The following is a 22,527-nucleotide window of genomic DNA, read 5'->3' as shown; positions in this document are numbered from 1 at the left end:
ATGAAACCACATTGCTAAACTCAAGACCAAAGGAAGTAAGAAATGACCGCCTTAATTCATTTACAGTATTACACAATTCAGGACTTTGAAAATATTTATCATAGTGAAGTTATAATTCAAGAGAGAAAGTTATAATTCAAGAGAGAAAGTTATAATTCAAGAGAGAAAGAAAATAATCAGTGCATTTATTTTTTTCAAAAGCTTTAACATTTTTCTTAAAACTTTTTTGTATTATAAAAAAGCAGTTATTCTTAACTAAAAAAAATTTTTCCAGTGAGGGTATTTTAAAAAAATCCTTCTTTCCCCACAATTTCAAAGTCCCTAGAGATGGTCATGGAGCTGCTTATGTTTACCCTTCCAGATTTTTCTCTATGTATTCCCTTCCCACACATCATTGTCTTGTAGCTCGTATATATGCTATATATTATAAATACTTTTTAAAAAATAGATTCTGGCAGGGTGCCGTGGCTCACACATATAATCCCAGCACTTTGGGAGGCCGAGGTGAAAGGATTGCCTGAGCCCATGGGTTTGAGACCAGTCTTGTCAACTTGGCGAGACCTCGTCTCTACAATAAATAAATAAATAAATAAATAAATAAATTAGCCGGACGTGGTGGCACACACCTGTAGTTCCAGCTACTTGGAAGGCTGAGGCAGAAGGATTGCCTGAGCCCAGAAGGTTGAGACTGTGGTGGCTGTGAGCGTGCTGTGAGCATGCCACTGCACTCCACCCTGGAAGACAGAGTGAGATTCCGATTCAAAATAATAATAATAATAGATCCAGACTATACATGGTACTCTATATTTCCTCTATTTACTTAACAACATGCTGTGGATATCTCTTCATGTTAGTGCATGCCATCATCTGGCTGAATAGCATGATACTCTATGAATTTCCCATAATGCATTAATTCATTTAACATGTAACACTGACTACGTGCAGCCACTGTCTAGTGCTGTGGACACAGACCAGCTCCTACCCATAGACAGGCAAAATACTTAGTGGTTAAGAGCATGGATTCTGGAGCCAGACTGCCAAGATTGGAATTCCAACTCTGCTATTCTATAGCTGTGTGTTTTGGAGCAAGTTACTTAACTCCTCTGTGTTTGTGTTCTTTGCTTGGAAATACAGAAAATAGTGATGTCTATCTCATAAGGTTTTTCTGTAGATTTAAAGAGTTGATATATGCACAATACTTAAAACAGTGCCTGGTAACTCTATTTAAGTATTAGCTCTGGCTGGGCATGGTGGCTCATGCCTGTAATCCCAGCATTTTGGGAGGCAGAGGAGAGAAGATTGCCTGAGCCCAGGGATTCGAGACCAGCCTGGGCAACTTGGCAGGACTGCATCTCTACAATAAATTTAAAAATTAGCCAGAGTTGGGTGTGGTGTCTCAAGTCTGTAATCCCAGCACTTTGGGAGGCAGAGGTGAGAGAATTGCCTGAGTTCAGAAGTTCAAGACCAGCATGAGCAACATGGCGAGTGCTCTTAACCACTAAGTATTTTGCCTGTCTATGGTAGGAGCTGGTCTGTGTCCACAGCACTAGACAATGGCTGCACATAGTCAGTGTTACATGTTAAATGAATTAATGCATTATTGGAAATTATAGAATATCATACTATTCAGTCAGATGATGGCACGTCTCTACAATAAATTAAAAAAATTAGCCAGCATAGTGGCACGAGCCTGTGGCTCCAGCTACTTGGAAGGCTGAGGCAGAAGGATTGCCTGTGCCCAGCAGATCCAGGCTGCCGTGGCCGTGAGCATGCCACTGCACTCCAGCCTGGGCGACAGAGTAAGACTTCAACTCAAAAAAAAAAAAATTAACCAGGCATGATGGTGCACCCCAGTAGTTGCAGCTACTTGGAAGGCTGAGGTGGAAGGATCACCTAAGTCCAGAGGTTGAGACTGTGGTAGCCATGAGCATGCCACTGCACTCCAGTCTGGGTGACAGAGTAAGACTTTGAGTTAAAAAAATTATTTTTCTGGTGATGTGGAAAGACAGGTTATACACAAATAACTAAGTAAGTAAGAGCTATGAAATAGATTGACTACTCAGAGAAGGCCTCTGGTGATAGAGTAACATTGGAGCTGAGACCTGAAAAATGAGTAATCTACTGATAATTAATAACTTAATTAATATTTGAGAAGAAAATACAGTCTCGACTAATAACTTATAGGTCAGAATACTGTAGCAAGAACTCATCATCAAAAAGAAGGGACAGTGCCAGGCAGGGTGGCTCATGCCTATAATCCCAGCATTTTGGGAGGCTGAGATGGGAGGATTACTTGAGTTCAGTACTTAGAGACCAGCCTGGGCAACATAGTGAGGCCTCATCTTTACAACAAATCAAAATAACCCAGGTGTGGTGGCACGTGCCTGTAGTCACCAGCTCAGGAGACTGAAAAGGGAGGTTTATCTGAACCCAGGAGGCCGAGGCTGCAGTGAGCTGTGATCATGCTGCTGCACTCCAGCCTGGGTGACAGAGGGAGACTCCGACTCAAGAAAATAAATAAATAAAGGGACAACAAATTCTAATTATTAAAGAAAGGACAAAAGAATCCTAAATATTTAAGTGAAAAGTCTCCCTAGCAACAGAAGAGGATGAGCACGCAGGTCCCGCAAAGCTGGACCCTTTATTGGAAAACAAGTTAGCAACTATTGCTTTGCTTTAGAACCCCTTTGAATTCTTCTGGCGACTCCTGGTGGCCAGTTCATGAACTTAGCCACTCTTTCCTCAGGGTTTGTTCCGAATGAACAGCCCAGAAGAAGGCAGTTTTTCTGTCAGGATCTCTACAGAAGAAAATTCCACAATTTCTCACGTCACTTCATTCCATTGCTTATTCACAATGATGGTGAAAAAGATCTATTTAGCAGATTGTCATTCGAAGTAAGCGAAAGTCATTGAAACTAAACTAGTACGAAATCCCATCTGCATTCTTGCTCTCTGGATATGCCCTCCCTGGAGAGCATCACTGTTGCTGAGTCTTCCTTCTTACACTCATCCTCCATCAGACCATAGCCCCCACCCCACCTCCCTGCTCCCTCTGCATGGGAGCGAGAGAAAGAGAGAGAGAGAGAGAGAGAGAGAGAGAGAGACAGAAAGGAAGGAGCCAGTCTGCTCAGGGCATACACATATTGCTGAAAAAATAAGTTTAATATGTTGGACGGTGCAGTTCTAAAGACTTGCCGAACAGAACTCTCAAGTCTCTTGGCTATATTTATACACAGGACTTTCCTGGAGTGTCTCTCAACAAGTGTTAGGGCAACGTTTTGAACCAGGACGTCACTTAAAGTAGACAGGCACCTGCCAGTCTTCGAGGCTGAGTCCATACCTCTGGCCACCTCTTTCCTCTCAATACCATGCTTGGTAGGAGGATACAGCAGCCAAAGCACTAACAGATCCAAATCAATGGTTTTGCTTAAGATGAGAATGCAATTAGTAAATTAATTAAAGCCCTCTTTACACTTCTATATGCAGAGGCTGATCATTTGCTTGGTTTAAGTAATGTGCTCTACCTTAATTGAAGTCATTAGTGCCCCAAGTAAATGTCTTTAAATTCCCACAAGTATGTTTAAATGGACTCCCATTTTGCCATGCAGATCCCAGTTCAGCTAATACTTCAACTGCTACACTAATGGTGTTAATCAAGGCAGAGTTTTTTTATTTAAAGCAATTAGGTTTGTGACTGGAATAGTTAAATAGGTACTAATAGCATTTTAATTCTACATGCACACTCCCAACACACACAACTTGCTAAAGACTTTCTGTGGTTTTGAAAGGAATCTTACTTACAGTGGTTAGTGTTGACCACTCACTAAATCTTCCTTTACTATGATGGTTGCCACTGCTCCAACATATGGAAAATTTGTTCTTTTGATTTTTGTTTCTGTCCTGAGACCCTCTTACATCCATCCCAAGCCTCCCTTCCACTGACACTCATCAAGCTTTGACTTGTCTCATTAATTTGAGCCAGCTTACACCCCACCATGGTCCTAAAAAGAGAGCCTTCTCTTTTTCTTCTTCCTAACTTTTCTTCTTGGCTCTCATTCCTTCATGAGTTAGTTATGGCTTCTCTATGCCTCTTGCCAAAAAGTCATACTTTAGAAGGAGTAAGGAGGTGGGGCATTGGAGGTTGGGTTGGAGAAAAGACCTTATTTTCCCTTCTTGATGCCAAAGTTAGTTACCTTCTTCTCCATGTTAAATGTTCATTTCCCAAAGAGAATGGAGCACCAGAGGTTTCTGCAGAGTTAAAATATACCTATGGATGGAGTAATCTTATAATTTTTAGCTACTTCTTTCTTGTCTGTCTCATATACTCTCTATTTGTCCAGATCCCCGGTGTCATTTAGTACAGGACAAAGTGAAGACACACAAGTTTGAAGAAGACAACTGTTTGTGATCTCCAAATCTTTGCTGCATTGCCAATGGATTTATAGCCACCTGTGCTAGACATATTTTAAGAAATCTGTCTGGCCCATAGTCTCTTCTCTAAGATCTGGCCTTCCCTTCATCCACGAAGAGGGCCTATTTGCTGTGTTTATATCACCTGAGCCAGCAGCCTCAGTTTTTGCTGTTTGGACCAAGAAAGAGCATCTGATCCGAACAGGGCCAATCACAGGTGCTTATTGATTGCATGATGCAAGGACAGGTTAGCTTGGATACTGTATGTTGGCTATACTTGACCGAGTTCCTGGAGAACCCACGCATGTTGATCCACCAGGAGAGAAGAATGAAACACAGAGGCATGATCCTGTGGTTTCAGATGGAACAGGGCTGAGACAGAAGCAATGACTGCTCTGGCACCTTCGGCCAGACTGCACTTCCAGCCCTTGGTGTCTGTGAGCAGGAGAGTGTTTCCTAGCAGGAAAGGGATTTAGAATGGTTAGCTATATCAGTTAAGGTTCACAGTTATTTTAAGTTTTTAGTTAATTATTGTTTCTACCTGGAATCATTTACCTTTAACTCTATTACAAGTTTCAGTGTTTACTATGGCCCCGGTCAGCCACAGATGTCATAGACACCCCTAGGCAAAAGTAAGGAAGAACACCAAAGGGACCTGCTCTCCCTTGAGCCACATCCTCTGTGTTGGCCAAAGACCATCATGCTGAGTAAGCTTCCTGGACCAACCAAGGAACAGGTGAATTTCAATATATCAAAGTATTAATCATAACTGAGGATTGACCATAAATATATAAAGAGAACTCTAAAGACTACCCTGGGAGAGTGCCCATGGATGGACAAACCCATAAGGTGGGGTTGGGGCCCTTCCTGAGGCTGTGGGCCAGATCTTCTTGGAGAAGGTATGGTTGCAACTCACTGGGCAGCTGAGAGGTTTACTGAGTTGCCTGGCCCAAAGCCAGCCTATAATCCTTGGGTAAGCAGGAAAGCTTTCCAGCAACAGGTGACTGTGGCTGGCAGATGGGCAGAACGAGTCAGGATGTTGGGAGCCTGCTGGTCTGAAGAGTGGCACACAACCTGGGGTGTGTGGCGTTTACTGCAGGAGGGCTAGGGAAACAACCTTTCGGGGTGCCTATGGCCAAGGCTGGTGAGAGGGCTGCAGAGAGAGTAGGGCGGTTGGGAGCCTGTCCACTGGCAAGGCATAGAATGTATGGTGTCCATATTGGGAGGACCACAACCAAGTGATCACCTGCACAGAGCCAGGGCAATCATCTTGCTAAGGGTCTTGGTGGTCTGGGCACACAGCTAAGGCACAATGCCACTGGATGTCCCCACACATTCACTGCTGACTGATTGGGCAGCGTGGCCAAGAAAAGGCTAAAGACAGTACACAGGAACAGGAAGAAAAGCCAACTTCCCCCTGCAGTGTCCCTCCAGCACCCTCTACTGGCAAAGCTTAATATCGTGATCACTGTATAGAAGAAATGCTTAGAGCTCTATCAGTGCAGAGCCAGGAAATGGGGGTAAGATGAGAGCAGAGAGGCAAAAGATAAAAAAAAATAAAAAAAACAGCTGGCATGGTAGTCCCATCCTTCCCCCCAGATGAGGAAGTATATGCTAGTTGTCACAAGATCTCACAGCCACAGCCCCAAAATACAAGACAAGACGCTGTATTCATTATCCAGTGCTCCAAAACTCAATGACTAAGACAACAACAATAATGTATTACCTGTTGGGATTTCTGTGAATCAGAAATTCAAGAGTATCTAGCTGGGCAGTTCTGACTTAAGGTCTTTCATGAAGTTGCAGTCAAGAAATCATCAGGGCTGCAGTCATCTGAAGGCTTGATTGGGGCTAGATGTACCTCTTCCAGGGTTGGTGCTGGCTAAAGGCTACAGAGAAAACCCTCCCTTCCTCTGCTCATCTCTTATAGGCAAACTGACTGAAACTGTAGAATCATAGGATGCTACCCTGGGTGGGGACGTTAGCAATCAACTAGGTTTGCTGTCTTTATTTCTATATGAGGAAACAGAGACCCGGAGAGGATGAGTGCCCTCTTCCAAGTTATATGGCCAGGAATTGCAAAATTGGAATCTGAAAGCCTGCATCCTGACCACTAGTCTTCTTTTTCCAAGTCCAAGCCCATTGACTAGCTGCATTGAGATCACTGTAGAACTTATGAGAAGTACTGATCCTTGGACCCTCTCCTGATCTACAGAATCTGAATCTCCGGCCAGGCACAGCAGCTCACACCTGTATTCCCAGCAACTTGAGAATTCGAGGTGGGAGGACTGCTTGAGCCCAGGAGTTCGAAACCAGCCTGGGCAACAGAGACATTGTCTCTTTAAAAATAAAAAATAAAAAAATTAGCCACGCACAGTGGCACATGCCTATAGGCCCAACTGCTCTGGAGGCTGAGGCAGAAGGATAGCCTGAGCCCACGGTTGCAGTGAGCTATGATCATGCTACTGCACTCCAGCCTGGAGGTGAGACCCTGATTTAGGGGAGTGAAAAAAAATCTCTGCCAGGTGAGGCTGGTCGACAAGCTGGGAAATCTATCACAGTTTTAAAGCCTCCCAGGTATTTCTGACAAGCAGTAGCACGTTTGGGGATCCCTGTCCTCTGCCACTTGGACTCTGTTCAGACGTGCAGATGAGGTTCCATGAGAAGGTTCAGTGGGCCTGATTTTGCACCTTCCCCCTCAGAATAGGCGGTCCTGCCACTGCCAGGTGCCTTTTGGGACTTGTTCTTCTACTGCCAGAGAGAACGCCTTCTGTTTTGTAGCAAGAGCATCAGAGTGGTTCAATTCCTCTTCACTGGACCGTTGACTTTATTGCGTTGATTGTCCCGGTGTCTGATTAAGCAGGGTCCAGGCTCAGGATCCTGAGATGTGCCCTCCTATGTTGCCCCAGGTGGCCAGCATGACTCCTCCCTGCCCTGACCCTGCTGCCTCTTCAGGATGATATTGACTTTTCACAGACACCAGATACTCAAATTCCAGGAATCCAGGGCATTCTCTTAGCTCGAAAACCAAGGGGGTGGTCCTCAGTAATAGGGCCTAGGCCTGATTAGAAATGCCTCAGGTTTGGGATCTATGGTATTTGAGGAGGTAAGTAACCTGCAGATTTTGACTAAATGGGTCCAGAAAATGATCTATGTTCTTATATCTTTAAGACAAGTCAAATGCTATAAATCTTTTTCCTATGAGAAGGATGCTGATTTTAGAAATAATCTACATGTATTTTTATCTTCTTAAATATGAAACATCCCGATTTCATTTAGTAATTTTCTGACCTAGTAGCAATTAATCCGCATTATTGGCTGGCATTTAGTTCCTTAATTTTCCCTCTATTTGCTATCTCTTTAACTTCCTAAATTGTGACTGGTTTAGTTCTCTACATTATTTGTGTTAATAAGAGAAAAAGTAATAATAATAATAAAGAAACCATATCAATAGCAACTATACTTACTACGTAAGGCACCACTCTAACAGCAATACTGTATTGCTACTTCTGTCTCAAAACCATTGCCAAGTAGATATTTTGATCCCCGTTTTAAAACAAGGACACCAAAGCTCAGAGACACCCAGAAATGTGTCCAAGGTCACATTTGACATAAGTAGTGGAGTCAAGATTTCTGTCCAAGCCTGACTAACTCAAGTGGCTATATTTTTCACCACTGTATTCGGGTACCTTCCTTGATTACTTTTCTTGGTATCTAACACATGATGGTCAAGAGCCAAGATTTCTAAATCAGAGGCCTAGTTTTAAATTCCAGTTCTGCCAATTTCTAGTTGAGTAACTTGGGACTGATTATTTAATCTCTGTCATCCTCTTTATCTGTAAAATGAGGATAATAATTTCTTCCTCCTGAGGTTCTTGTAAGGATTAAAGAAGAAAATGGGCCAGGTGCGGTGGCTCACACCTGTAATCTCAGCACTTTGGAAGGCAGGAGAATTGCTTGAACCCAAAAGTTTGAGACTAGCCTAGGCAATATAGTGAGCTCTCATTTCTACGAAGAAGAAGGAGGAGGAGGAGAAAGAAGAGAGGAGGAAAAAAAGGAGGAAGAGAAAGAGGAGAAAGAAGAAAATGTACAGTGCTGAGCACATAGTTAATGTTCAATTAACAATGACTTATAATTGCTGCATTTTTGTTGACTTCATTAAACTTTTCTTTTTTTGAGTTGGAGTATCACTCCATCACCCAGGCTGGAGTGCAGTGGTACATTCACAGCCATCCCAGCGTCAACCTGTTGGTCTCAGGCGATCCTTCTGCCTCAGCCTTCCAAGTAGCCGGAACAATAGGGGCACGCTACCAAGCCCAGCTTATTTTTGATTTATTGTAGTGATGAGGTTCTGCCAAGTTGCCCAGGTTGGTTTCAAACCCCTGGCCTCAGGCAATTCCCTCACCTCAGCCTCCCAAAGTGTTGGGATTACAGGCTTGAGCCGCCGCGCCTGGCCTCATTATACTTTTTATCCCATGCAAAAATACCTACTCCTTTCTCCTGCACATTGCATTCCCACTACACGCCAGTTTCTGGAATTCATTATGCACTGATGTGTATACAATAACAAGGGAGTTTCACAGAAATAACAGGAAAACAGAACTAATTTGAGAAACAGCATCCCCAAAAATACTCGGAGGATATTACAAGTGTGGCATCCTTCCTGGACCTCCTATTTTCTTTACCTTCAGCTTTGTAAAAGGGTCATTTCTCTCCGGATGACAATATCAGCTGCTTCCCTGCGACAGGCAGCAAACTCATATTTCTGCCAAATGAAAGGGACTTGCCCTCATCTTGTGTCTACTACTTCTCCTTGTCACTTACTTTATCTCCTTCACCCAAACTGGAGTCCTTCCATAATTTACAGCCGGAAGCCTCCGATATCAGGCTCTGCACATGGGCTTCCAGGTAAGAGGTCTTGGAACAATCTCTCCTGGCCGCAGTGTGGTAACTCCCCCCGTGGGTACCCGCTCATCCTCTCTGTCCCTCTCTCCCCTGAAGCCTAGTCTGTCACTTGGAACAGGACTTGCTTTCCTGTGGTGACAGCCTCATGTTTGTGTCTTTTGGGATCATTTTGGGACTGGACCCAAAAGACCATAATCTGCTTGGGGCCTCACAGCTAGGTTCTCATTTAATTGGGGGGCGGGGAACAAACATCAAAAGCCAAACACAATCCCAAGAGCCTAACTATTGTTTAGTGCAGGGGGATTTCAGACCTCAGTCTGGCAATAGGTAGAGTGTGCAGAACCCAAAGCCCTTCCCCTAAACAGCACTATAGTCCCAACGCATCACCTGCATTCTAGACATAGCTGTTCATCTGCTCAGAGACAACCTCAGAAAAGAGAAACAGGGTTTTTGTTTTGATCACTTCTCTCTCCACTAATTTCTGTTTGTACAAAACTGTGTCATTACTAAGAAAGATTCAACATTCAGAAGGCCATGAGGAACTTACTGGTGTCATAAACAGGTAACAAAGCAGAAGAGAAAGCAAGGAATCAGATTTATCTGGCTAGAGTGGGAAGGGGAAGGAGAGGGGAAGAGGGAGATGGGGGAGGAGCCCGAGTCTCAACAGGTCTTAGAGGAATACCAAGCAGGCTAGGAAAGCAGACCTCCACAGACTGCCTCTTTCTCTTTCCAGTCTACCCCTCAACATGGAACAACATACCACCTCCATCTTGTTTGGCTGCTTTGGGCGTTTCTTTCTGGTAAAAAAGAGTATAAGCTCATTTTGAGACCAAGAGCTTTGAGCAGTGGCACGTAGGCTGAAGTGATGGTTTCACAAAGCTGATCCCCTGGTAATTCTGCAACTCACTGGCCTCTCCCAATTTACAGGTCAGAATCTCTAGGACAAGTCAGAGATAATTCTTATATACAATAAAATGTGAGAATCATGGAGAGAGAGCATCTTGAGAATCACTAACCTAGGCAAATTTCCAAGTATCCATTTTGTGCAGAATAAGAGCTCCCCCAAGATATTTGTGTCCTAATTCCCCGAACCTATGAATATGCTCGGTTATAGGCCAAAGGAGAATAAAGGCTGCTAATCATTTGGTTTTAACATGGGGAGATTATCCTGGATTATCCATCATCACAAAGGTCCTTTTAGAAGGAGACAGAAGACAAGAGTCAGAGAAGGCAACCTGATGACAGAGATCACCAGAAGGATACAGTGTGAGAAGGGCTCATTCTGCCTTTGCAGGTTTTGAAGAGGGAGGAAGGGGCTATGAGCCAAGGAATTCGGGCTCCCTCTAGAAATTGAAAGAAGCAAAAAACCAGATTCTCCCTTAAGGCCTCCAGAAGGACCACAGCCCTGCCGACACCTTGATGTTAGCCCAGTGAGACCTGTGTCTGGCATCTGACCTACAGAACACAAATAATAAAGTGTGTGTTGTTTTAAGACTCTAAGTTTGTGGCAATTTTGGGAGGAGGGTCCCCAAATATCTATCATGTGCTCTAATAAGTTTTTTTGTTTTTAAAGAGGAAAAGAAAATCAGGCTGGACACGGTGGCTATAATCATGGCCATAATCTCAGCACTTTGGGAGGCCGAAGTGGGAGAGTTACTTGAGCACAGGAGTTCAAAGCCAGCCTGGGCAACATAGCAGGAAAACTAATACAAAGAAGTTAATGGTAAATGACTGTATTCAATGACATTGATAGATAGGATATATAAAAATGCACATGTACAGAATGGTTTCTGAAAGGCGTAGAGTTTAAGAGACTTCTATGAACACAGGCAAATTTTCTGCCTGTTAGAATGAGGTCATATTTCTAGACCTAATTTATATCAAGTCTCCTTAATTCGGTTGCGCTGGTTACTTTCCTGTTTGTTTCTGAAGGTCCATTAGCCACCCTCTACACTCTGTTCTTTGTCCTGACTTCTATGGGCTGGGCCACCAGACTCCCTCATTCTCTGGGTTCTGGTTGGGTTTTACTGGTGAGAGGCACCAGCAGGAGGGCATTCACCCTGACATTGCACTTGTAGGGTGAGTGTCCCCTTACATTCTGTGCTCTAGGCACCTTGCTTGCCTCATTCAATGTTAACACCAGGGAAGAAATAAGAAACTCTCTCCAGGGTCCAGGAAAGCCTTCCAGAGGCAGTGATAGGCTGCAGATTGCTATGAGCCCAACCAAGAAGTACCTGGAATTCTTTACCATTTCACAATGCTCCACCCCCACCCCACAACAGACTGCTTTGGGGTGAACTATGACAGAGATCATGCAGTTGGGAAAGCAGGACTGAGAGGCCAAGAAAACAACAGTACCAATAGAAACACTTTAACTGGAAAACCACCCTGGGTTAAGCAATTTACCCAGTTATTATATATGCAACACAGCTATATGCAAATCACATGCAAATATAAATACCACCCTCCATAGGGATAGCTTTTTCTTTGCTTTCTCTGGCTTCTAAAGCAAATCCAATTTGGAGAATAAAAATAGAGAATGGCTCTGTGGTGAGAGAAGATTTGTTTATGCATTTCAGCATTTCTACCAGTACTCCCAATGGTGCCCCTAAGCTCAAAGTGTCTTGTTCAGGTAGAAGAAACATGTGATGTGGAAGCAAACTAAGTAATACTGTAAAGTATAAAGACATAAATGTTTCTGTCTACAGGGTCCTGAGAAGGTGACGATTAGCTCTTCCAGGGGATTGTCACCCACCTCTTCCCATGTTTCTTCCAAGGACTCACAGGGTCTGAGCTCAGTTTTCTTTCTTGTGTCTCCTTAGCACAGTTTATGTTCAATAACTGGGTACTGAGTACCCAAAGGAGCCCATAGACAGGGCAGCCTCGGGAGACCATGGCTGACTTGATGTATATACGCTTAGACATGCATGACCTGTAACTCCAGGAATTTCCCCACTCCTTATGCTCCTCAGTGCTCCCCACCCCCATCCATGATACAAGTATTTTTAGAACAAAACAACAACAAAAAGATAGGAAGAAGACAGTGGCAGGAAGAAGCTGGTAGTATTAATATTCCAAACAAGACTGCAAGAGATGTAAAAGTTAGACAGCCCCTGCCATGACACCCTCTACAAACATTTGTTTCCTGCCTGTAAACAGGAACACTACGCAGAGTCGCTGCCACTTATTTTTAGGTTTTTAGATCTTGTAGATTTTTTTTAAACCAGCAGTGTAGGCTTCCATTCCTACGCCGGGTGGCATGGCCAGCTCTTGAGCATTGGGCTTTCTCCTTGGTGCCTCCGCAGGCCTACCTGAGCCGGGAAGAACCAGAAGAAGAGGTTGCTGTTGTAACTCTCATTCACGGTGATGTAGCCGGCATAGCTCTTCATGCTCAGTCCTGGGAGAGGGCTGACCAAACTCAGTTCTTTCCCTAGTGGGGAAAAAAGAATTTACCCAAGGATTAGAGAAAAGTATCCTGTGAGCCATCTCAGTCTTGGTGTGGCTTCTCCCAGATCTGGGATGGTGGGATCAGAGAAGCAGCAAGGAAATTGATAGGAGAAGCAGAGGTACTTACTACAGCAAATTCAAGCCTGCCCCTGCCAATCTCACTTATTTCACATGCACAGTTTAGTCAAGGACAAGTGAAATGTTTGAGCCTTTTGGGGAAAAGTTCCCCAATGTCTTTTATAAGCTGCCATCAATTTTTTTTTTTAAAGAAGAAAAGAGGCCAGGCGGGGTGGCTCAACCTGTAATCCCAGCACTTTGGGAGGCTGAGGTGAGAGGACTGCCTGAGCCCGGGGTTCGAGACCAGTCTGGGCCACTTGTTGAAACCTTGTCTCTATAGTAAATCACAAAAACTAGCTGGGTGTGGTGGTGTGCATCTATAGTTCAGCTACTTGGAAGGCTGAGGTGGAAGGATCGCCTGAGCCCAGCAGGTCGAGGCTATGGTGGCCATGAGCATGCCACCGCACTCCAGCATGGCAGACAAAGAGTGAGACTCCAACTCAAAAAAAAAAAAAAAAGAAGAAAAGAACATTAGGTCGGGCGTGGTAGCTCATGCTCAAGGTGGGAGGATTGCTTGAAGCTAAGAGTTCAAGACCAGCCTAGGCAACATAGCGGGAACTCATCTCTATAAGAAATTTTAAAAATAAGCTGGGTGTGGTGGCATGGATCTGTAGTCCCAGCTACTCAGGAGGCTAAGAGGGAAGGATCGCCTGAGTCAGGAAGTCCAGGCTGCAGTGAGCCAGCATCATGCCACTGCACTGCAGCCTGGGCAACAGAGTGAGACCCCAACTCAAAAAACAAAAAAACCCCACCTTTCATCACACCTTGTGTAATTGAAGGTTCTCACACTGGGCCACTCGGAAGGGGGGTAGGATAAAGTTCCCTGTCGCTCAAGGGGTGGGGTGCAAGAGAACAAGGCCACCAAGCAGCTCTCAGCCCTAAGGAGGCCTGTGTCCTCCACACCATCACACTCTCATTTCCACGAAGGCAAAAAGCTGGGCATGTCCATTTAGGGAAGTGAACTGACACATGGCAGGGAACAAAGGCAGCTGGGGAGGGGGATGGGGAAAGGCAGGCAGTGAGCCTGGGGGTGACCTCACAGCAACTCAAAGGGAGCCAAACGGGACAATGGTGCAGTTGTAGAGGGCAGAGGTCCTGGCTGTCTTCTGAAAGCAGAGGGACAGGTACAGGGAAGGAGTAAGAGGACAGCTGAGGACATCCAGGGTTAAAGAGAACTAATAGATGGTTCATGTCTGACACTTACAAGGTCACTGTACCAATGGCTTGACATTATGTGGGGGTATACTAATCAGTCCCACCTTACAGATGAGAAATGTGGAGCACAGAGAGTTTAAGTAACTTGCTCAAGGTCACACAGCAAGTGGAGTAGAGCAACAGTCATGTCGCAGAGTTTATTCCTTCCCAACCCTACTACTGAGCTTCTCAACTAGAGTTAGGTGGAAGATGTAGGTGGCAGGAAAATGGGAAGGGAAGTAGTGATCAGGGAGTGGAGGAGAAACAGAAAACACATAGCAGGATGTTTGGGGAAGCCGAAGGTTTGAGGAAAGGGGAAGAATCCTTTAGTGATGACAAAGAGTGTGCCCCCAAAATAGACTATTCACTCAAGAAAAGCATGCCTATAATCCCAGCATTTTGGGAGGCTGAGGTGAGAGGATTGTCTGAGCTCAGGGGTTCGAGACCAGCCTGAGCGACATGGTGAAATCTCATCTTTACAATAAATAGAAAAATTAGCCGGGCATGGTGGCGCACTTCTCCTTCTGCTTCCCCATACATCCTGCTATGTATTTTCTGTTCCTCCTTCACTCCCTGATCACTAGTTCCCTTCCCACTTTCCTGCCACCTACATCTTCTGCCTAATTCTCTAGTTGAGAAGCTCAGTAGCAGGGTTGGAAAGGAATAAACTCTGCAGCCTGACTGCTGCTCTACTCCATTTGCTGTGTGACCTTGAGCAAGTTACTTAAACTCTCTGTGCTCCACATTTCTCATCTGTAGGGTGGAGCATGCCACTGCACTCCAGCCTGGGTGACAGAGTGCGACTCCAACTCAAAAAAAAAAAAAAAGGAAAGAAAAGCGACTTAGTTCTGAGACATATTAAGTTGGAGACTGGTTGTAGGTAAGAAAACTCAACCAGGTGTGGTGGCTCACGACTATAATCCCAGCACTTTGGGAGACCAAGGCAGGAGGATTGCTTGAGGCCAGGAGTTTAAGAGCAGTCTAGGCAACATAGAAAGACTTTGTCTCTACAAAAAAATTAAGAAAGAAAATAAAAAAGAAAACTCGACCCCGCACCTGCCATTAACTAAAGACACCTCCAGCGGTAGGTGGAGCCCTTAGGCTCTGGAGTACTAATTGTCAATATCTCTCCCCAGCCTGGCACTCAGTGACACCAGTGATACAGTAGAATAAGCCATGGTGAGAATATTTACACAAGGGAATTGGTGTTACAAATCAGGGTCCTGACCCACGAGCTGATTGCTAAACTTCTCCCAGCATACCACTGCTTTGGGGTCACAAGTTCCTCTTTTATTTATTTATTTTTATTTTAGAGTTGTGAGGTACATGTGAGGATTTGCTACATAAGTAAATTGCATGCTGGTGAGGTTTGGGCTTCTAGTGAGCCCTCTCTCCCCTGTAGTGGACATGATACTCAACGGGTAGTTGTGTGTCCCCCCTATTTCCCTCTCCCTCCCTCTCCCCACTAATAGTTCCCATCGTTAGGTGTTCCCACCTGTGTGCTCACATACCCAATGTTTAGGGCCCACTTATGAGTGAGAACGTGCAATATTCAGTTCTTCATTTCTGTGATAGTTCACTTAGAGTGATGGTCTCCAGTTGCACCCATGTTGCTGCCAAGGACATGATTCTGTTCTTCTTTATGGCTGCATAGTATTCATTGTATATAAGTACCACATTTTCTTATCCAGTCCACTTGTGATGGGCATGTGGGTTAGTTTCATGTTCTTGCTACTGTGAATAGTGCTACAGTGAACATATGGGTGCACTGTTGTAGAGTGATTTATGTTCCTGTGGGTATATTCCCAGAAGTGGGACTGCTGGATCATATTGTAGCTCAATTTTTAGTTCTTTGAGAAAACACCACACTACTTGGTTGAACTAGCTTACATTCCCACCAACAGTGTAGAAGTGTTCCTTTTTCTCTACAATTTTTCTCCGCAATCTCACCAACACCTGTCTTTTTGTGGCCTTTTAATGATAATCATCCTGACCAGTGTGAGGTGGTAACTCATTGTAGTTTTGATTTGCATTTCTCTGATGATTAGTGAAGCTGAGCCTTTTTTTCCAAATGTGTATTGGCTGTTTGGATGTCTTCCTTTGAAAACTGTTCATGTCCTTTGCCCACTTTTTAATGGGGTTAATTTTCGTTTCTGTCAATTCTTTTGAGTTCCTTATAGATCCTGAGTGTTAGGACTCTGACAGATGTATAGTTTGAAGATTCCCCCCGCCCCCATTCTGTGGATTGTCTCTTTAATTTCTTGATGGTTTTTTATTGCTGTGGAAAACTTTTTAACTTAATAAAGTCCTACCTGTCAATCTTAGCTTTTGTTGCATTTGCTCTTGAGGACTTGGCCATGAATTCATTGCCTACTCTGATGTCCAGAAGGATGTTCCCTATGTTTTCTTCTAAGATTCTTTTTTTTTTTTTAAAGTTTTTAAAACAAAGTTTATTAGAGAAAGAAGAGAGGAATGAAAGGGCTTGTGAAAGTGTCATACCAGAAAGGCCTGGCATGGGCAATTCTCTTTCAAAGAAAAAAAGACTAATGTTTTCTTCTAAGATTCTTATAGCTTGAGGTTTCACATTTAGGTCTTTGACCCATTTTGAGTAAATTTTCGCATATGGTGGTAGGTAGGGGTCCTGTTTTGGTTTTCTGCATGTGGTAAGCCAGTTTTCCCAGCATCGTTTGTTAAATATGACTTTCTTTCCCCAATGTTTGTTTTTCTTGGCTTTGTTGAAGATGAGTTGGTTGAAGGTCTGTGGTTTTATTTTCGGATTCTCTGTCCTGTTCTATTGGTCTATGTGTCTATTTTTGTACCAGTACCATGCTGTCTTGATTACTGTAGTCTTGTAGTAAAGTTTGAGAGGTAGGAGTGTGATGCCTCTGGCCTTGTTCTTTTTGCTGAGGAGTGTTTTAGTTATTCAGGTTTTTTGTTGTTGTTGTTGCTTCTATATGAATTTCTGTGTTGTCTTTCTAGGTCTTTGAAAACTGATACTGGTAGTTTGAAAGGGATTACACTGAGTCTGTAGATTGCCTTGGGTAGTAGGATGGACAGCTTGACAATATTGAGTGTACTGGTAAAGCAGCTTCAGATGGTCTCTCCCCAAGAAAACCACTTCCTGCCACTGCTGCCCCAACACAAGTTCCTCCTTTCAAATCAGTGTGCCTCCCAGAAGGGAAAACTCTCATCTAGCCCCCACAGTTCCTTTTTCCTAGAACTTTGCTAATCCCAGTACTACTATTGACAAACCTGTGCCCTCTGAGCAGATATTTCACTCACTTGCATTTCAGTTTGGCATCTATGAAAGATGGACTACCTATGGGTCCTCAAGAACAAAGAGTTCCCATATTCAAAATCCATAAAAAGGAGCTGGCAGGTAAGAAGCACAGCTCTGTCGTCTGTGAGATGCAAACCCTTGATTAGGAGCAGGGGCATCTTGGAGCACAGTAGATGGTGTGGACACCAGAGGGGCCTCAGTAGGCATTTTCCCGGAGATCCTGTTAGGATAGCACAATAGGGAGAGCATGGATTTCCTAGTTGGACAGACCTGGGTGTAAAACCCCAACTAGACTGGGCCCCCCCCCAGCAAGTTGCTCCCTGTCTCCAAGCCTCTTTACTTTTGTGCAAAATGTGGATACTGATCCCCCCATTCCAGGCTTTCCGTGAAGATCAAACACACACAAAACACATATGAACCCTTAGCCTGGCACTGGGCAGAAAATGAGAGCTTCGTCAATGGGAGGGATAGTTACACTTAGCCTATGGGCCACCTCAAGTGACACCTAGAAGATCTGCCTTTTTCTGGCTCAGCCCAGTTCTCCTAGGGAAGGTTGTATAATCCAACCTCTGGAGCTCTTCCCGTGTTGTTCCCACTGAGGCCTGTTCCTCTTCCATGGAAAAAGGCAAATAAAAGAGAGAAGGGGGAGGATCTTAAAAGAAAGAAAAGGGAGGTGATTGAGAAAAGGGATGTTCACCGGCCCTACCCTGACTCTCCCCTTCAGCAGTCTCTCCTTCCTCTCCCCTTCTTTACTTCACTCTCTAGGGCTGGGCAGCCTTTAAAATGCTTTGTGATATTTTTAGCAAAACTATTAAATGTCTCAAAATAAAACAGAGATGGCTCCACCCCCCAAAAAGGAGTCTAGAGAAGTAAGAACTGAGGGTTGGAAATGAGTGGGTTGTGGGCCACAGAGAGGTAAATGGACAGGAGAGGATTTGAGAAAGAAGACAGAGAAAAATGAGAAAGGTCAAAGGATAATGAGAAGAAGAGAAAATGTATAATAGAAAGGAGCTGGAGGGAATGGAACAGGGGAGAGGATGATTGAATCAATCTGTCTCTCCGAGACTAGCACAGGGTCCCCGACCTGCTCTCCCAATGAGTCAGGTGCTCATTCATCCCTGCCTTCCTGAGGATGCCAAAGTGACTCCTCTGCTACCTTGTACTGAGGCACTTTTCAGACCTTCCCTGCCTCATCAGGAGCTGCTGGAAAGCAGGGGATTTGTCTTATTTATCTTTGTACCCCTTGAGATTCAGCATGCTGATTTACACACTAAAAACATTCAGTAAGTACTTTTTAATGAACGAGTGTTAACAAATGGATGAATGAAGTGAATAAATGCATGAACTGAAACAATCACCCACCAACAGTATACTAGGATTAGCTTTTTTCTACAAAATCTCCCAAGGAAGGCAGACCTTGTTGAGTGCGATCTTAAGAAATTTAGAATGTTTTTCTGGCCCATAAAAAGATGTTTTGCCCTGCTTCAAATTTTGAAATTTCATTAACTTAACCACAGTAAAATAATTAAAGTTTCTTTCAACTAAAATAATTTTTTTTTTTGAGTTGGGGGTCTCACTCTGTTGCCCAAACTGCAGTGCAGTGGCACAACCACACATTACTGCAGCCTCAAACTCCTGGGTTCAAGCAATCCTCCCTCCTCAGCCTCTTGAGTTGTTGGGACTATAAGCACGCACCACTACACCCCGAGCTAATTTTTAATTTTTGTAGAGACAAGATCTTACTATGTTGCCCAGGCAGAGCTCAAACTTCTGGCCTCAAGCAATACTCCCACCTTGGCCTCCCAACATGATGCGATTACAGACATGAGCCACCACAACAATCCTAAAATAATTTTTTATGTTTTTGAAAGTCCTATCTACCCTTCCAGATCTATTAATGGAATATGGAAAACAAAATCCCAAGATGTAGGAGTTTCTAACTTTCTGGCACCATGACTCACAATACAAATGTTTAAGACAGTTAAAAAAAAAGGAAAACGTTTTTCTTTGACGTGATCTCATTTCCTCGTTATTTACTGCTGTTACCAGTGTTTGTGATATTAACACTTTCAAAAACGTTGGAGTTCAACCAAAAAAGGGCTTGACCTAGCTAATCAGTGTACATACCAGAGTCACAAACATTTAAGTTATTCCAGTGTGGACAGACATTAGCAGACCATAGGTAATAATAAATTAGGACCTAATAGCAAAATATTCTTTAAAGTTTATAAAAATGCAGTGTTTATAAACATGCTAAAATGTGTCTCTTACATTCATTTTGTTTCAGAAAGTAAAGATTCATTCTAGCTGCAGAGAAAGTAAACTTGTAATTACAATTTCATAAAACTAAGCCAGCTAATTGGGGATTTAAAAAGTAAAAATTTCCCTTGTCTTTTTGTGAACTGTTTATCTCGAAAACATTCCATTGTGATATTAAGACTCATGTTCCTAGGGTTTTGACAGACTCGATAAACAAAAGGGATTTAGGGGAGCAGGCTGACCATCTGTCCAGAGTTTCCTGAACTTTCAACAAAGCGGATGAATAAAATTATCCTTAATTATGTTGTCAGGACTACATTTGAATACCCAGATGTACCAGATTTCGGATCAGCCACTTTAAATTCTGTTCAAAGATTGTGACTGTGTAATGTAACTTTAGAAAGTGACATTACAAACAGATTTAAGGTTTTACATGCTCACTCATCAGAGGAAGATCTGGCATAGACGGACAGAAGACAAAATGACCTCCCTTGGGCTTCTTCTCTGCTACTGGTAAGGTCCATGACTGAGGATTGCTCACAGGCAAGAAAACCAGGGGCAGGAAGGATGTAGACAGGTTCCCAGATGGATTTCTCTGTGTTCCTTTTACTTGGTTCTCCTAGATGTATGTTACAGGCACTCCAAGTACCTTTTGTTCACTTTCACCAAATACCTTTTGTAAGCTGTTTCCCTTACACAGTATGCACAGACCTTTCTCTTGTGACCTAAATCTTACCCAACACCCTCAAGTCTGGAGCTGGTCATATAACACAGTCATTCTTACCACAAGCTCTGGAGTTGGCAGGTATAGGTTTTAGTTCCAGCTCTGTCACATACTAGTTTCATGCCCCTGGGCAACATATTTAATTCATCTGTGCCTCAGTTTTCTCATCTGTAAAATGAGAACAATAACTATGCCTTCTTCATTAGGGTTGCTTGAGAATTGAATGAGCTAATGGACATAAAGCCTGATGCCTGGAACCTGGTAAGAATCCCAACTTAAATTCCACAAATAATTATTGAGTGCTTATTATGTAGAGGTACTGTGCTAGGTACTCGGGATATACTTCATATACTATTATTTTCTTCCTGGATTATGTCAACCAATGGGGATAGCTTCCTTCTAAAAATTTCCAGTGCCCTTACCTCAAACTTAATATTTTAGTATTTTTAGTATGCACTGCCTTATTCCTTAAATGCTTCATGTGTGTGCGTCTGGTTACTTCAGAAGAGCACAAGCTTCTTAGGCCGGGTATGGTGGCTTACACCTATAATCCCAGGACTTTGGGAGGCTGAGGTAAAAGGGTTGCCTGAGCCCAGGAGTTCTAGATCAGCCTGGGCAACTTGGTGAGACCTTGTCTCTACAATAACTTAAAAAAAAAAAATTAACCAGGTGTGGTGGTACACGCCTGTAGTCCCAGCGACTAGGGAGATTGAGGTGGAAGGATCACTCGAGCCCAGCTGGTCAAGGCTGCTGTAGCTGTGATCATGCCAGTGTAGTACTCCAGGCTGAGCGACAGAGTGAGACTCTTAAAAAAAAAAAAAAAAGAAGCACAAGCTTTTTAAACAAAGGGAAATACATTACAGCAGGCACATCGCAGAGCAGAAGTCAGCAGATATAGATCCTAAACCCATTTCTCCTACCCAATCCCTATTACCTGCATCCTGAGGGGTGAGTCCTGTAAAGTATTTGAGCTTCAGTGCCCTCATATGTGAATTGGTAGGATTTGGTCATAATGATTGTTTAACTCCTTTTTGTCTCTAAATTAAATGGTTTGCTTTGACTTGTTGCTAATGAACATAAATCGAAGTCATCAGTATCTACTTATTAAGGAAGCAGAAAGGAGTGCTTGTGATCCAGTTTGGAGGCTTTGGGTTCATAATATTTTGCCTCTTGGTACCCATCTTAATGACATCAGTCGATACAGTTGGGCAGCCATGGCTTTTCCACATGAGGTAAAAAATGAGGCCTTTTTAAAATACACTGAATACATTATCAAAGTTTCTCATCTTTCCTTAGAGGAGAGATGATGAAACTTGGAGCTAAAGTGTATTTCAGAAAAAGACATATGAACAAGACTTAAACATACCGTTAAAATACAAGAATGTCTTGGTTTAAAATAAAAACTAAAAAGTAATGCCATCCTATTGGCTGTGAGATACTTCACATGAAGAAAAATGTTGCTTCATTTTAAACTTCCTTATGGAGTATTCAGATTTATTTTTTATCTTTAAGATGATAATTTCCCTAAAATTTCTATTTGTTTCTGTCCCATCTAGTAGCCCACCAACCTCAGGCACCCATGCTGCCTCCTCACCTGTAACTAGGGATGAGCTAGAGGCTCCCAAAGGAACACCTCCATCTGTGCGCCGGACCCCATTCTAGCCTACTTAAATGTAATCTCCAACAACTCTTCCCTCATCCCATTATTTCCATCAACAAACATCATGTCCTACAACCTTTCCCTGACCCTACTGCTCCCTCCAGTCACCAACCCATTTCTCTGCTTCTCTTTTCAGACAGCTCCTCAGAATACCTGCCTTTTCTTTTCTTTTTTTTTTTTTTTTTTTGAGTCAGGTTTTTTTTTTTTGAGTCAGGTTCTCACTCTGTCTTCCAGGCTGGAGTGCAGTGGCACGATCATGGTTCACTGCAGCCTCAACCTCCTGGGCTCAGGTGATCCTTCCACCTCAACCTCACGAGTAGCTGGGACTACAGGCACGTGCTACCATGCTCAGCTCAGTTTTTTTTTTTTTGAGTTGGAGTCTCACTCTGTCGCCCATACTGGAGTGCAGTGGCTGCTCCTGGCCACCGCAGCCTCCACCTGCTGGGCTCCGGCGATCCTTCCACCTCAGCCCGGCTGATATTTTTTGATTTATTGTAGAGATGAGGTCTCGCTGCCCAGGCGGGTCTCGAA

General features: G+C 43.6%; 1 protein-coding gene across 1 annotated transcript in view; it reads right to left on the bottom strand.

Moving 5' to 3' along the window:
- LOC103263278 (probable serine carboxypeptidase CPVL) overlaps positions 1-22,527 on the bottom strand; it is a gene marked incomplete at its 3' end in the record, with an annotated part of 37,718 nt that overhangs the window by 13,990 nt on the left and 1,201 nt on the right. Inside the window, exon 2 of the mRNA XM_008060965.1 lies at positions 12,627-12,745. Within this exon, the coding sequence (XP_008059156.1) occupies positions 12,627-12,745 (119 nt within the window). The remainder of the gene's footprint in view (positions 1-12,626; positions 12,746-22,527) is intronic.

The sequence above is a fragment of the Carlito syrichta genome, unplaced genomic scaffold, assembly GCF_000164805.1.
Source record: "Carlito syrichta isolate Samal-C Ts95f unplaced genomic scaffold, Tarsius_syrichta-2.0.1 Scaffold304782, whole genome shotgun sequence".
Lineage (NCBI taxonomy): Eukaryota > Metazoa > Chordata > Mammalia > Primates > Tarsiidae > Carlito > Carlito syrichta.
The sequence above is the reverse complement of the archived record's forward strand: the minus strand, read 5'-3'. Positions and strand labels throughout refer to the sequence as shown.